The sequence below is a fragment of the Brachycentrus maculatus genome, unplaced genomic scaffold, assembly GCF_059751285.1.
Source record: "Brachycentrus maculatus isolate JH-2025_06_01 unplaced genomic scaffold, ASM5975128v1 h1tg000340l, whole genome shotgun sequence".
In the NCBI taxonomy this organism is placed as follows: domain Eukaryota; kingdom Metazoa; phylum Arthropoda; class Insecta; order Trichoptera; family Brachycentridae; genus Brachycentrus; species Brachycentrus maculatus.
In genome coordinates, this window is record NW_028281089.1 from 721,259 (window position 1) to 735,491 (window position 14,233).

The following is a 14,233-nucleotide window of genomic DNA, read 5'->3' on the forward strand; positions in this document are numbered from 1 at the left end:
TCGTTATAAGAGGTTCTACTGTAGATCATAAAATGTCATCTTCGTGAGCAAATGCTCCATACTTCACTTCCAAGAGCGTTAGTTGTATACGCGACGATATTGACAATATTTATATGTTAAACGGGGACAATATTTTATATGTCAAAGACCCAATACTCGGAAAATATAGTTTTGATATTATTTAAAATATCCAATCTTCAGAATTTATTTACAAGAAAACTTTTTTTTTAAATATTTAAAAATGAAAATTAAATTTTACGTTTTTTTTTGCTTTATATTTTAATTAAAAATAAATGTGAATTGAGCCTATAGAAAAAACGTGTTTTTTGCTATGAATTTATTTAAATAGTCGTATTTTTATGTTAACATGTATAATAATATAGTGTAATAAATATTATTGGACAATAAATGCATAATAAAATAATTTGTGTTTATTTTTTAAATTATATATATATATTTTTTTTCACTTATTGTCTATGAATGGTAAAAAAAGGTACTTTTCACATATCGCTCACTCCTTTCAAGAACGTCATAAATCAAAAATCGTCAATTTTCAGTTGTGCATGTTTTCTGAATGCACTGAAAATGTACTATATTCCAGCAAAAGAGGCATATTTTTAACTTAATATTTACCCGCTACAGGGCAGAAAGTGTTGTTTTTGCATTTTGAAGAAAAGGTATTTTAAAATAATTTTTTGAAATAAACTAAATATTTTTCAAATGGAGAAAAAACCTTAAGGTTTTACCTAAAAAGATCTGTTGCACAGTAAAAAGTTCAATAAGTAGCTTGATATTTATTTTTAATACATTGCATTATATTTTTAAACTTTAAAAACGTTCTCCTGAAAAATCAAGTTTTTTGATTTATGACGTTCTTGAAAGGAGTGAGCGATATGACAAATTTTGAATAGCAGAAAAAAAAGTAATTATAATAATTTCCCATAAAAAAATATTATGTTTAAAATAATATCATTATAGTACACTTTGTTCTTTCTGCCTTCATAGTGTAGAGGTTAGCGTATCTGGCTACTGTGCTGGAGGTCCCGGGTTTGATTCTCGAGGGCTCAAATTGTAATGTGAACTGATTCTTGAAGCATAGGACTGATCACCTTGGCTTCACATAATTAACAATTGTGATAGTACTGTGCCTATGTGGTGCAGTGCCCTATGCACCATTGGGTGCGGATGACAGTTAAAATAAGAAATACATACAAGGAGCGTATAAATTGAAACAAAATTATTGTAAAATTTTAAGTAACATGTTATAATGTACTACAAATTTGTACATTCATCTACATTTATAAAAAAAAATGTCAAATTTAATTAATGTTTTTAGTTAATTTTCATTTGTAGTCTTCCTTGAGATTCTATCTTTATTCCTCAGTTTGGTCAGAAATTTACAAGGATGTTTTTTTTCATTTTTTTTTGACATTTCATCAAAGATGAAGAAGAGTATGGAAGTCTGGGCATTTACGGGGCTGACAACAGTCATAGGCTTCGAAATTGTTCATATATATATAGAACTTCCGAGAATTTGAGAATTGTGGTTGTTAATAATGGGTAGAATCGGTGAATGATATACGTGTGAATGATATAATGTGATCACTTAAATCAGCCTATGATGGTTGTCAGCCCCATAAATGCCCAGACTTCCATATTCTTCTTTATCTATGATGAGATGTCGAAAAATAACTCCTGTAATTGGAGATAATCCAGATTTGTGAACAAGTATTTGGACACACTCTAAATGTTGTAGATATTTTTTTACGTTGATTAAAATAACAAGTTTTAACAGACAGGTAATCAATAGTCTCAGTATTAGTAATAGAGTCAGTCTCGTATTTTAATTATCATTTTAAAAATAACCTAAATAATTGGTTTATTTTTTATAACGTTTTCCTAGTGAACTGTCAACTCAATTTAGCTAAAGTTATAGAAATAATCAAAATCACAAGAAGCATGATGAAAGGTACCCAAGTTTTCAAAAATCCAGCATGGCTGAAATAAAAAAAGTGTTATCAATCATTTGTTTACAACCATCTAATAAGTTGATGGTGACTGGGAGTCCCGGAGTCTAGAGACAGAGATGGATGGAGAAGCTCTGTGAACGGTGTTCACAAGGTCTCTGCGCGCGGCTACCGGCACAACAGAAGTGACGAGGACACGGAGTACGCAGTGTGTGCTAGAATAACTAAGTTTAGCCCCACATGGGGAGATGGGAGCTATTAATAAGTTGCACAAAGTATTAAATTTCAAATCATCGCTCTATATTAAATGCTTCTTTTTCTATATCCTAAGGATCTGTTTGTGCCTCCGCTTGTAGCTCTTGGAATGTGACTCCCAGCTGTCTTTGCACCTTTTTGGAGGTCTGCCTGGGGGTCTGCGTCCTTCAGGGATTCCTTGAAGGGCGATATGCGGAAGTCTGTCATCTGAAATTCTGTTAACATGATCATTCCAGTATCGCCTTCGTTGTCGTCCCCACCTCACGATATCCTCCGTCTTACACATGCTCCGGATGTCGGTATTTCTTACTCGGTCTCGCAATGTGTTTCCGGTTATGGATCGGAGAGTCTTCATCTCGGAGGTTCAAAGACGAGATTTTGTTCTAGAAGTATAACTAGATAAAACGCACATAACTTTAATAGAAGGGTATGAAATCACTTACTCTACATATTTTCCATGTCTCAGCATAAGGTAGACTAGTTGATACGACCTCCATGTTGAGATTCCATCATATTGCATCAGATTGAGGGCCTTGGATACATGAGAGTGACAATTCTTGAAGAAGAGGTAATGCTAGAAAGATTTTTTTTGTAATAAGTAAACAATTTTACTTTAATATTAACACACTAAGGACGGATGTTTTTTACGCCTGCGGACCGCTGGCGACGGGATTTGATAATTGTGTGCATATAGTTAAAACCTTAACAAAGAGATTGGATTAAACCCTTATCCGCACCCCAATGGTGCATAGGGCACTGCATAATATAAATACAGTGTTATCTTGATCATTAATACATGAAGGAAAGGTGATCAGCCCTCCGCTCCAGGTAACCGTCCAGGGTTATATTGAATAAATATTAGAGTGAAAAAATTGCCAATATTTATTTGATGGTAGCTGAGCTTGCTGACCATTACACTAGGGAGGCGGACCTTCGATTCCCAGGGGTCAAAATAAATAAGGGTGATTTTCACTCTCATATTTATTTCTTATAACCCTGGAATGGTACAACAAGCGCAGGGCTGATCACCTTGCCTACATGCAATTGACGATCAAGAGAACACTGCGTCGCTCCGATGCAGTGCATTATGGTGCGAAAAAGGGTTTTAAAAATGTTTTTTATGTTGTTCAACAGCAACATATGTAAAACAAAACAATTAAAAGAATATACGTTAAACAAGCCAATTATAGTTAACCACAGAAACATAAAGATTAGTACAAAATATTTAGTGTAGATCTAGAAAATTAATGAATGTGTGTGTGTGTGATGTTAATTCTAGTAGGGACATACATACAATGCAGAGAAGCATAGTTTTTTTTGATAGGTTAGATTAGTTTAGTACCATTCTTTTCCTGTATATGTGCGATGCCTCTGTGACTGCTGCGTCCCAGCCGGCGTCTCCATTGAAGGCCTTGTCCTTGGCGAGTTGCCAGTACTTGGTGGGGCCCCCGAACGCCATCCTATCCGTGTTAACATGATAGGGATATGGAAAATCTCTTATTATGCCGGACGATGTGGCAATACCAATATGCCCTATTATTGGAATTATCCATCTGTAAAGAATGAATGATAATTTCATTTTATTTTATTATTAGCATCCCGTTATTTATTTCAATTGTTTTTATGTAAGGTTTTTATTGTTTCATTGGATGTTATTTAATATATAATATTATAAGAACCTTAGAGGCTTGCACACATCATCACAATATAAATAAATAAAATAGGACATCCAAAATGAAGACTCTACGACCCATTGTAGGCCTTACACTTCGCGACAGAGTTAGAAACTCTGAAATAAGAAAAATCTGCGATGTTGAAGATGTTGTGCGATGGGGAAGAGAAAGAAGACGTTTCTGGAGAAATCATGTAGGAAGAGCGAGTTGGGATCGAGTGGTGAGGATAGCAGCGGACAGCAGTACAGGCGAGATAAGACCCCCAGGAAGACCACCTAAACGATGGAGGGATAGCTCCACTTCCCAGGAGCGGACCGGAGTATGACAGGACATAGTCCTAAAAAAAGAAGAAGAAGAAGAAGAAATAAAATAAATATTTTTGATAATTTATTGCTCAACCAAATTAGCTAAGTGCAAAATAATAATGGTTATCATCAGTTTAATATGAAACTCATCTTATGTCATTTAAAGTTAAGTAATTATTATTTGATTATATCTGATCAATTTAATTCAACCCAACGAAGAAGCCATTTTCCTTTTTTTAAAATTGTTTCAGCACATTTTCCTCCTTTGGGTGGCTTTTCTGTATTGTCAACAAGCACGATTTCTACGTATGTGGGTACAGTCAATGAAACATTAGTCCTCACGTGTGGTGTGTGGAAGGTGAAACTGTTATAGCCTACACAGAATATTAATCACATGCGTTGTTAGTCTGTCCGACGACCAATATGCACTTCATCTTGGTCACATGAAGAACTTTGAAAAAAACTGAGTTTCAATTCAGTCAAAGCTTGTTACATGATAATTCAAGTTGATTAATAATTCGAAAAATATTACGAAATTGTAATTCCTCCAACAGTGTTTTTATACAAAACTTTCGATAATTCAATTTGGAAACAATATCTGGTCCGAAATTCGAAATAAAAATACGACTTTTTTCATCACGAATCACGGTGACAGATAAATTATAAAATTCTAGCGCAGGACTGGTCATATTTCCCGCATTAATAAAAAATTAAGTTAGCTTTCCGTCAATCTGATGCTGTGCCCTATGCACCATTCAGTAGGGATAACTTGATCTCTAATTAAATGAAGGGAAAGTGATCAGTCCTGGGCTCCAGATTCTTGGATAGAAGTGGAAAATATTTGATGGGATACAGATGACGCAGGATGTCATTACTATATGGGCAAAAAATTGAGGATGAATGTGAAGGAAAGTAGGATAAGCAGAATAACAATTATGGCTAGGGTACTCGTGGTTGCATATCAGTACTCGTATTAGCTTAAATTATTTACTACTCTCGTAAAAATGTATGCATAATAAGACACTTTTTTTTCTTCATAACTTTAATACATATTTCCAATTTTTTGTTTCGCGTTCCGTCCTGACGTTTTTATTTATACATTTCAAGGTCGAAAAGCATGGAAATATTCGATATTTTTCATCCTAAATATTTGGAACGTTATTTTCACTAAAAAAATACAAAAATATTCCCCGCTTCTGTCGCGCGAAAATTCAACTTATCGAAATCAAGTAGGTACTCTTATTCGAAATTAAAAAATAAATTTCAAAAGTAAATTTCTTTTACAAATTTCACAACAAATCACGAAAACTAATCAAAGTTGTAAGTAGGTTCATTTGATTATACACAAAATGACACATTTTTAAAAGCACTTACGATAAAATTGGTGTGGGAGTCCATACTATACAAAACGGGTATCGATTTTTGCCTAAATCTATTGTTTGATCCATTTCAAAGATATTATTTGTCACTTTAAAATGAAATGAAAAACTTTGGACTTGTAAACACACTCGAGACTCGAGTGGATCCTTGCTCCTTGCGTGATGTTTGTTGTTCGTTTTTTTATTACTGGAAACCGGTATTTTTAATGTCGAGGCAGGGAAGCTAAACTTTTCTTTGCTTACCGTTGTTTTTGTGATTTATTTCTAAAATAATTCCATTGGTCGCTGCAAAAAGACTTAAATATCTTGCTAGGGTAAATCTAGTTGCGCTAGTCGTATAATAATATTCAGTAATGTCAACATTTGAACTTGCAACGAAAAGTGGGTTGTGGTCCCGTGGTTAGTGTCGCGGACTTAAGAGTTTTTCGGTTCGAACCCACTCTACCACAATTTGATACCCATTTCTGATAATGAGCCGCTTAGGCTCACAGAAATAGTATGAAATTGAAATATTTGTGTAAATAATAAAAACACAAATATTTCTTTAAAAAAAAAGTCAATACCCACATAAAAAATATTAGGCCACTCCTTATCCGGTTAAAATATTCATATTATCTACTAAATTACCGGCGCTCAGCATCCATATGTCTTAGACCGATTGGGAATACGGAAATGCAACCAGCAAAGGCAACAGAGATAGCAATTTATAACCGCACTCACTTGTGTGATGTTTCATGAATTGTATTTGGTTTTCTATTGGTAGTTTCAAGATTACATAACATACTTTACATTTGATCAGAATTTTATTTTGCTAAAACTGTCAAAAATTAAGGTTATGTGCAAAATCGAAAACAAAAGATGATTAACCGTAATTATTGTTTGGACAATATTGTGGTCATATATGTATTTCTATTTTGCATTCTTTCTTACTTTTTAGATGCGAAAAAAAATATTATTTTATTCTCTCAATACATTGACAGCCATTAAACTAAACAGTAGACATTAGCTCATTAGAATGCAGAATAACACGGCGTGCATGTGCTTGAAATGTTAAGTCAGTCATATTGTCATATAACGTCACTGGAGAATACGGGCATAAATATGTTTAGTAAGTAGACATACAGGAACAGAAAGTAGGACTTAAAAAAAAAGGTTAATGACATCTGTACGGTACTTGTGTAGGTATAATATTACATTTTAATACATAAACAAAAAGGTTACAATTTACATAAAAATAGTGATTCACAATAATTATGTAGTTATAATAAAACAAAAATGTAGTAGGATTTTTTTATTGTATAGGAATTCTTATAGGCAAAGTATATTTGAATTGAATTCTAAAATATAGATTCCAAAGAATAGATTTTTGGTCAGATATTATATTTTTTATTACACTCTATCCAGAGTGAGTTACCCAGGCAACTTATTTAGCAATTGTATTAATTTTTTTTTATTATATTACATTTATATTACAATTATTTATATTACATTTATTGCATACAGTTAATATATCCAATACAACATATTGATGGTATATTATTTTTAACACTGTACCTCTCCAAAAAGAGTTCACTTGCTTGGAGGTACTCACACTATTATGTTTGAAAGATATAATCAAATACTAACAAATGTTGGGGTAGTCTATTTTTTTTCTCTGACCCCAGTGCACACTCAAATGGTGCATAGGGAACCAAATCAGATCAAAGGGTGTTTATTTGATTGGATTGCATTAATTATATAAAGGCAAGTGATCAGTCCTGTGTTCCAGATTCATGGATATATGTGGATGACATGAGGGCTAGAGGATATTACTGCTTTATGTGAATGGAAATGGAGGAGGAATAGTAGGTACTATAGGAGAGGAAAAGGAGAAGGTCACCGTTCTATCTTCTGTACCTTAGACGCTGCTAATTTGAAGTCCCTTGAGGTAAAATTAGCAGTAGATTATTAATCATCAATAGTACAAAGAAAGGAGATAGCTTGCTTTAAGAGTGAATAATTATTGGGGCGATCCCTTGCTTTTATTCTAATAATCTATGCTATAAAATTAATAAAATGACTATTACAAATCATTGGATTTATCTTATCATTAGGTGTAATAATCATAAACCACATGTGCTGAAATTAAAAATGATTTTATTAGCAACAAATAAGAAAAATGCTTGCTGATAAATAGTAACTTGTTTTTATTTTCGTCAATTACACTAGTGAAAAACACATGAATACACCAATAAATATTACGTACAATAAAGTATACAACTTTTAATATAACAATTCATTTATCATAATATTATAGACTTGTTAAAATTGTAAAATAGTTCAGAGATATTTGGGCATAATCCTTTGACTACTTTTAGAATCAACCATAAGAATAATAGTTTATTTTATTCCTAGATGTCAACATTTCATTAAAAAATATATAAAATGCAATAATTTTAGATAGATGAACACTACAAATCACATATAAATATTTTTTGTTTCCAAAAAATGTCACCAACACGATGTACAAAATTTTTAGTTTTTGTTGCCATTTGATTAGCTCTAAAAATATTGTAAACCATAAAAATATTTTTTGCTATAAACAATTCTAGTAGTTCATTAATAATTTGAGATTGTAAATTCATTTATTTTACAGGAAGAACAACATAAATCATAGACTTTTATTACAAAAATATTATATATGATCATTTCTTACTGTAGAGATGTTTCTGTGACAAAACCCAAGACTTCTTATCCCTCAAAATGGCGGAGCAAGATGTTTTGTCAGATGTCGTGCTTATGAAGAAACAAAAACATGTACATAGTTAGAAGATATGATAAAAGTAGGGCAGCATGGGGGTCGAAACATGTGAAATGAATTAATTAGTTTAATTACAAATCAACTTTGGTTTGTGATTTTTTTTGTTGAGAAAAACCATATTTTACAAACACAGCATAACTACATACAAGGAACACTTTGATGTTATAAAAGAAAATATTTACTTGCTTACCCTTCGTTTTAAAAATTTTAATCTATATAAAACAAATAAATTATTTTTATACGTATTTAGTTTTGAACAGGGAATGTTTTTTTGTTTTATTTTTTATAACAATTATTTATATTTCATCAAAAAATATTTCACATTCAGTTATGAATAGACATATAAAAAAAAACTGTCAAGTTTTCTACTATAAATAAATATTTTTCTAATACCACCAAATGAATTGGGGAATATTCTTTCACTAATTTGGCATTAAACAAAATAATTAACAACACCATACATCGCCATTTAACTTATGAAATATTTTTTAAGAAGTTAAACCAGGCATTATGTTGTAATGTCATAATTATGTTTTAACTTTTGATACATAAAACCAGAACTTTTTATCACAATATTAAATAACTAACATATGCATAATATATGTATTTTAGAGCACATCTAAACTTTGTACACAAGAACTAGGTCTAACAATTGAGGGATTGTTATCAAAAAAATATTATAAATATTTTGATGTGCAAAAGAGTTTATTTATTATTTCATCATACATATATTTACAATGAGAAGTACTCACTGAGTTTTCTTGTGCACATTTTCTTAAAGGAATTACCCGCAAAGCCTCTACATTAGAGGCTTGTATGCAGGTAGGTAGGTAGTAAGGATAGGGAAGGTAAATGTGAAAAATACATCACAAACACCCAGACCAATTAAAAATAAATTTAGAATTTATTTTGCACTTGGCGGGATGCCAGTTTCGCATCTACCCAACTACGCCACGGTGCTTGTGTTTCAAAACTTTTTCTATATAGTGTTTCTCTTATTTTGCCAATCACTTTATATTATTCGACATAATGAATATTAGAAATACACAAAATAAAATATAATAAAATAAAAGTAATAATAATTATCAATATTCCCTACTCAAAAGTACGTTTTTTTCTATCTTGAGTAATCCATAATACATTCTTGATAACTATGTTCAATTCCCGTTAATATATAACATCTAAAATTAAATAGGTAAACCACAATAGTATTTATTTAAGTAGCAGTAGTTGCGACAATGATGATAGTTATGATGATTAAAAATGGAAGCCACGTCTTCAAAAAAGCACCGACACTGAAACATAAATATTATGAATCATAAATAAAAATCAAGATATGAGCATTGGTCTATGTATCTCGATTCGTCTGATCGAAATAAACAAAAAAAGAGAGATGCTCAGCAGGCACTTGTATTATAGATGGGCTGCATTTGGTAAATTATCAAATGTCCTATAATTCCTAAACATTCCCAACTGGAGTTGGGGGGAGGGGAACAACTCTCTATTCGTTCTAATTAATAAAATGTTTCTTGAAGTTCTCACCTGACATATTTCCCGTGAATCAGGATATACAATGCCAACTTGACCATGTTCCATGAAGAGCTATTGTCGTACCTCATGATGTTTAGTGCCTGAGCTACATGAGAGTGGCAGTTATCAAAAAATAGGTTGTGCTGTAAATATATAAAAAAACAAACTGAAAAATTCATGGTGATTTAAATCTTATAAGATAAGGTAAGGTAAAATAATCGATGTCAGATTTATCACTAGAATATGAAGCATTTGAATATGTTTAGCTATTTCTTTAAAATTTGGTGCGATAAAGGTCTGGTTAACGCTTAACATTGATAAATAATCAAAAAAGTTCATTGAGAAAAAAAAAAAATATTTACCATTCGTTTTTTGTATATTTCTGAAGCTTCAGAGACGCCGGCATCCCAATCAGATTCGCCGTTCATTAATTTATCCGGAGTGAGTCTCCAATATTTGGTGGGCCGCCCGAAAGCCATGTTGTCCTCTGTGACACAATATGGCCCGGCAAAATCCCGGATAACGCCTGATGAAGTAGCTATTCCCATGTGACCCAGAAATGGAAATAACCACCTAGAAAAAACAAACATTTCATTTATATAATGGCAATGATCAAAGAGCCATAACACAACTGTGGGCACTTTCTTCTTTAGCCCTCTGTCCTCCACTGCTGGATATATGCCTCTTCCGTATACTTCCATTTTTTTCGGTCAGTTGCTGCTTGCAACAATTTTTACCCCCCACAGCAGCAATGTCACCGGACCATCTGTTTTGAGGTCTTCCGACACCTCTTTTAGCTGCTCTTTTAGAAACTGTGGGCTAGCAGCTAATAAACCCTAATATTCTGTGTATTTCCTCGATGTTAAGTTAAATTAGACTTGTGATATTTTTTTAATACAATGAACTCCCTTTAAACACATTTTATACACAATCAAAAATAACACTGCATAATAATTAGGAAATTCTTACATCCCTCGCATGTACTTACTCCTTAGTACTATGCGCAGAGCAGTGGCGTGCGCAGAGAATTAATTACGGTAGGCAGTAGAGGTAGGTAGTAAGGTAAGCTGGTACTACTTAGTAAGGTAGGTAGGTACTGGTTGCGTTTTTATATGTCACGCGGGTAAGTTAGGATAGGCACCGCTTTTCTGCCTACAGGCACAGAGAGTTATGCAGAAAGGGGGCGAAGACAAAGAGGGATGAGAATCAGGAAAGAAAATGGGAAAATTTGGACAGAAATTTTACATGAGCTCTGGATATCTCAAGTGATGAAAGCAACAATAGTACCAAATGTGAATAATGTACCAAATGTGATAATGAAGTATTTTTTTAAATAAAATTAATATATTGTATCATAACCAATTAATGTTATTTTTTAATAGCCTGAATTGATTTTTATACAAGCAAACCTATCCACCATTTTCTTTTTAGTTTACTATACTTTTTTTTACTATGCGTGGAAATTATTTACCATGTAAATGGGGATTTTAGTGTAAGTAAAATAAATCTTCAATTTAAGGAATTAAAGGTCATTAATTTAAAACACATATTTTTATATTATGTAGTCTAAATAACGACTGTATAGCATTTCAAGTAAGATTGTTTCAGAGAATTACCCAAAGGAATATAAGTAAGAAGGATTGTGTTTATAGTGATATCATGAACTTTTACTTTACTTACGTTAAAAGAGGAATCGGGGTCCAAACAACACAGAATGGAAACCGATCTCTCTCAAAATCAATCGGAAGCTCCATATTGTATACAAGTTTTAATACTAAACCGGTTAAAAATAAACAACGCGCAACTCTGTTTTTTTGTTGGTAAATTTCGGCGACAGTCAAATATGTGCTGAATTCGATTTGATTAATTAATTATACATCTTTATCAGGTTGAATAATATGTGCGTTTTTTCATTCATATTGAAAACTTTTTGAAAGCACTCAAAAACTACAATTCCAGCTGTCAAATGAATAATAAGAACCGTCAAAATTGGATATACAAATCTAAATGTCAAAATGAAAATGTTGCCAATGTGTAAAATATTAGTGATGAGCATATCAAAATACTAATAAGGTAGATTTACAAAGAATTTATATATTTTTTATGTAGGTATACGAAATAATATTTCATTTTGATGTGCATTAGTTGAAAAAAAATGGCTAAGTGAAAATAAAATTTGAAATAATAATAATTTAAAACTTAAAATTTACAATCGAGACTTTTAGGTTCCAATATTTATTTCAATGGTTTAAAAACTATGGTTTAAAAAGAAAAATTATTTTCATAATTTTAAGCAGAATCGACACATTAGGCACAACATTGCACGAGATATCAACAGCTCTATGGTGACACACCTCAATTAAGATGTTCCTCAACCGTTGATGCTTTGGTCATATTTCAGCTTTCAAAGAAAACAAATGGAGGCGTGTTGCGGGAGCCTGGGTGAGAAGCTTTCATGAGAGCTAGGACACAAAATGCCAAACCCTCTTCTATTGGAACGGAAGGTTTGTTGATGACAGCCAATAGTCTGGCCTCTCCTGAGGAGTTTTACATGGTTTTCTCCTAGTAATGAGCAAATGCTGAGAAGTTCCTGATTGTACCACAATAGATTATCCCTCCTGTTCCCAATGCAGAATAAAATTAAACATCTTTTTTAGCTAGAAGAAAGAAAAATCCATTTAATGATCTATAAATCCTGTACGTAATAAGCAACTTAAATAATAAATGCAATTCCCAAAGCAAAAAAAAAGTTCAATATAATGTTAAAATATGAAGGCCGGCTTATCTTCACTCCAGATTCGTGGATTTAGGAATAAAATATATTTTATGGTATACAGATGACGTAAGTGAAGAAGTTCAGGGTGAAAAGCTTCAATGGAATATGGCAAAGGAAATAGTAATACTCTGTGCGCAAAAATTATACCAAATGAAATAAAAAGAGATATGTTTAAATGCGAACATTTATTTAAAGTTCTTATAATATATTAACAAATCATTTACATAAAAATAGAAAATAACAGACTTAGCTTAAAACATATAAAAAAAAGATATATATTAATTAATTAAAATGTACATTGATAATTTTACAATACAGAGAAAAGGTTAATAGCGAAAATTAATTAATCTCAAAATAATATGAAATCTTATAATTTTTTTAAGACATTTTGTCAAAACAAATTGATTGATTCCAACATATTTGGAGTCCTAAAAAAACTTTTTAAACTCAGCATTTAGAGAAAAAAATTAAAAGCAATACTGAATATTCTTTTATGAATCAATCAATTTTGATTATCTTTAATATAAAAGTACAAACTAGTGAACACATTGGAAGATTTTATGTATTGAGTATAATACAAAAACTACTTCTTGCTTTCAATAAAAAGATTTAATATTAAAAGAAAGAGGATTTTTAAATTCAAATTTAATTTGAATACTTCTCGATAAAAATAAACTATCAAATTGTCGACAGTTATATGCTAGTCTTCATTCCGTTCCAAAAAAAACATTTACTTATGGAGATTTATGGTCAATTTATCAACCCTTTTTACCCTCACCCCATCTACTGAGCAATTTTGAATGTGCTATCTGAATTATTAAAAAGGTAGCAAAGATCGCAACACAGAGAGAATGAAAATACTTAACTCTTTACCCCGTGGGTATATTTCTGCAACACCCCAAGATGTTTCTAGAATAATAATGGATATTAAATTCCTTCATTTTCCTTTTTTTCTCTTCTTTTAATTGATAACTGATCAGACAGGAACTAATATTCCCAATGCTTGCAGTTATGTTTAGTTTATAAAATGTTGGTACAAATGTATCCTTCTAACATTTTTCATAGAAAAATATAAAAATTGTCAAAATGTAAGGATAAAAACCATGCAGAATCAACCACAAAGATTTTGCTCAAGTATCAATATAGTTTTATCATCCTTGTAAATTACATAAAGGCAAGGTGATCAGTCTTACACACCTGAACTAGCCCGAGGTAGAAATTGATTGAAAAATATATTTTTATATTAACACTCTCCTTATCATTCATCGTTCATTAGTTATTATTCTTTTATTTTAACAAAGGCAGAAAATTTAACCTGACACCTTGTGTATGGTGGCTACGCAAATAACTACTTCAATATGGAGGCAAATATAATATAATTGCGTGGGAAAAGCATAGAAAAATTGTCTATTACATATTTTATAACAATGTAAACAGTGATAGGATTCAAATTTTTCAAGAACCGGTTCGCCGTTTAGGTACATACTACCCCTTTTTTATGTATGGAATGTTTCTATCTCCTTCTGGCCCTGTGGGAGACCGGCAAGT

The 14,233-nt window shown here is 31.8% G+C and overlaps 2 protein-coding genes across 3 annotated transcripts; both read right to left on the minus strand.

The window, feature by feature from the left end:
- Nucleotides 1-701: 701 nt before the first annotated feature.
- On the minus strand, nucleotides 702-5,765 carry LOC148303918 (transmembrane protein 222-like). 2 transcript variants are annotated; one of them, XM_088269205.1, is made up of 4 exons: nucleotides 5,575-5,765; nucleotides 3,565-3,775; nucleotides 2,666-2,796; nucleotides 702-1,998 (listed from the first exon to the last, which is right to left on the minus strand). In XM_088269205.1, exons 1-4 carry the CDS (start codon nucleotides 5,646-5,648, stop codon nucleotides 1,911-1,913), a joined length of 504 nt encoding a protein of 167 aa, XP_088125331.1. In that variant the 5' UTR covers nucleotides 5,649-5,765; the 3' UTR covers nucleotides 702-1,910. The 2 variants fall into 2 exon arrangements, with proteins under 2 accessions (XP_088125331.1, XP_088125332.1); XM_088269206.1 differs by lacking the exon at nucleotides 5,575-5,765 and adding an exon at nucleotides 5,132-5,267.
- A 1,983-nt stretch (nucleotides 5,766-7,748) lies between these two features.
- On the minus strand, nucleotides 7,749-11,938 carry LOC148303919 (transmembrane protein 222). Its single transcript, XM_088269147.1, has 4 exons — nucleotides 11,590-11,938; nucleotides 10,272-10,482; nucleotides 9,922-10,052; nucleotides 7,749-9,674 (listed from the first exon to the last, which is right to left on the minus strand). The coding sequence occupies exons 1-4, from the start codon at nucleotides 11,661-11,663 to the stop codon at nucleotides 9,596-9,598; spliced, it is 495 nt and encodes a 164-aa protein (XP_088125273.1). The 5' UTR covers nucleotides 11,664-11,938; the 3' UTR covers nucleotides 7,749-9,595.
- Between the last annotated feature and the right edge of the window lie 2,295 nt (nucleotides 11,939-14,233).

Excerpts from the sequence above, each read along its gene's own strand:
- LOC148303918 (XM_088269205.1), bottom strand. The coding sequence starts at position 5,648 with ATGGATCAAACAATAGATTTAGGCAAAAATCGATACCCGTTTTGTATA. Across the intron at positions 2,797-3,564 it reads ACATATACAGGAAAAGAATG|CATTACCTCTTCTTCAAGAA; the intron begins GTACTAAACTAA and ends AAATCTTTCTAG. Across the intron at positions 1,999-2,665 it reads AGACATGGAAAATATGTAGA|CCATGCTGGATTTTTGAAAA; the intron begins GTAAGTGATTTC and ends TTTTTATTTCAG.
- LOC148303919 (XM_088269147.1), bottom strand. The coding sequence starts at position 11,663 with ATGGAGCTTCCGATTGATTTTGAGAGAGATCGGTTTCCATTCTGTGTT. Across the intron at positions 10,483-11,589 it reads ACCCCGATTCCTCTTTTAAC|GTGGTTATTTCCATTTCTGG; the intron begins GTAAGTAAAGTA and ends TGTTTTTTCTAG. Across the intron at positions 9,675-9,921 it reads ATTCACGGGAAATATGTCAG|TGTCGGTGCTTTTTTGAAGA; the intron begins GTGAGAACTTCA and ends TTTATGTTTCAG.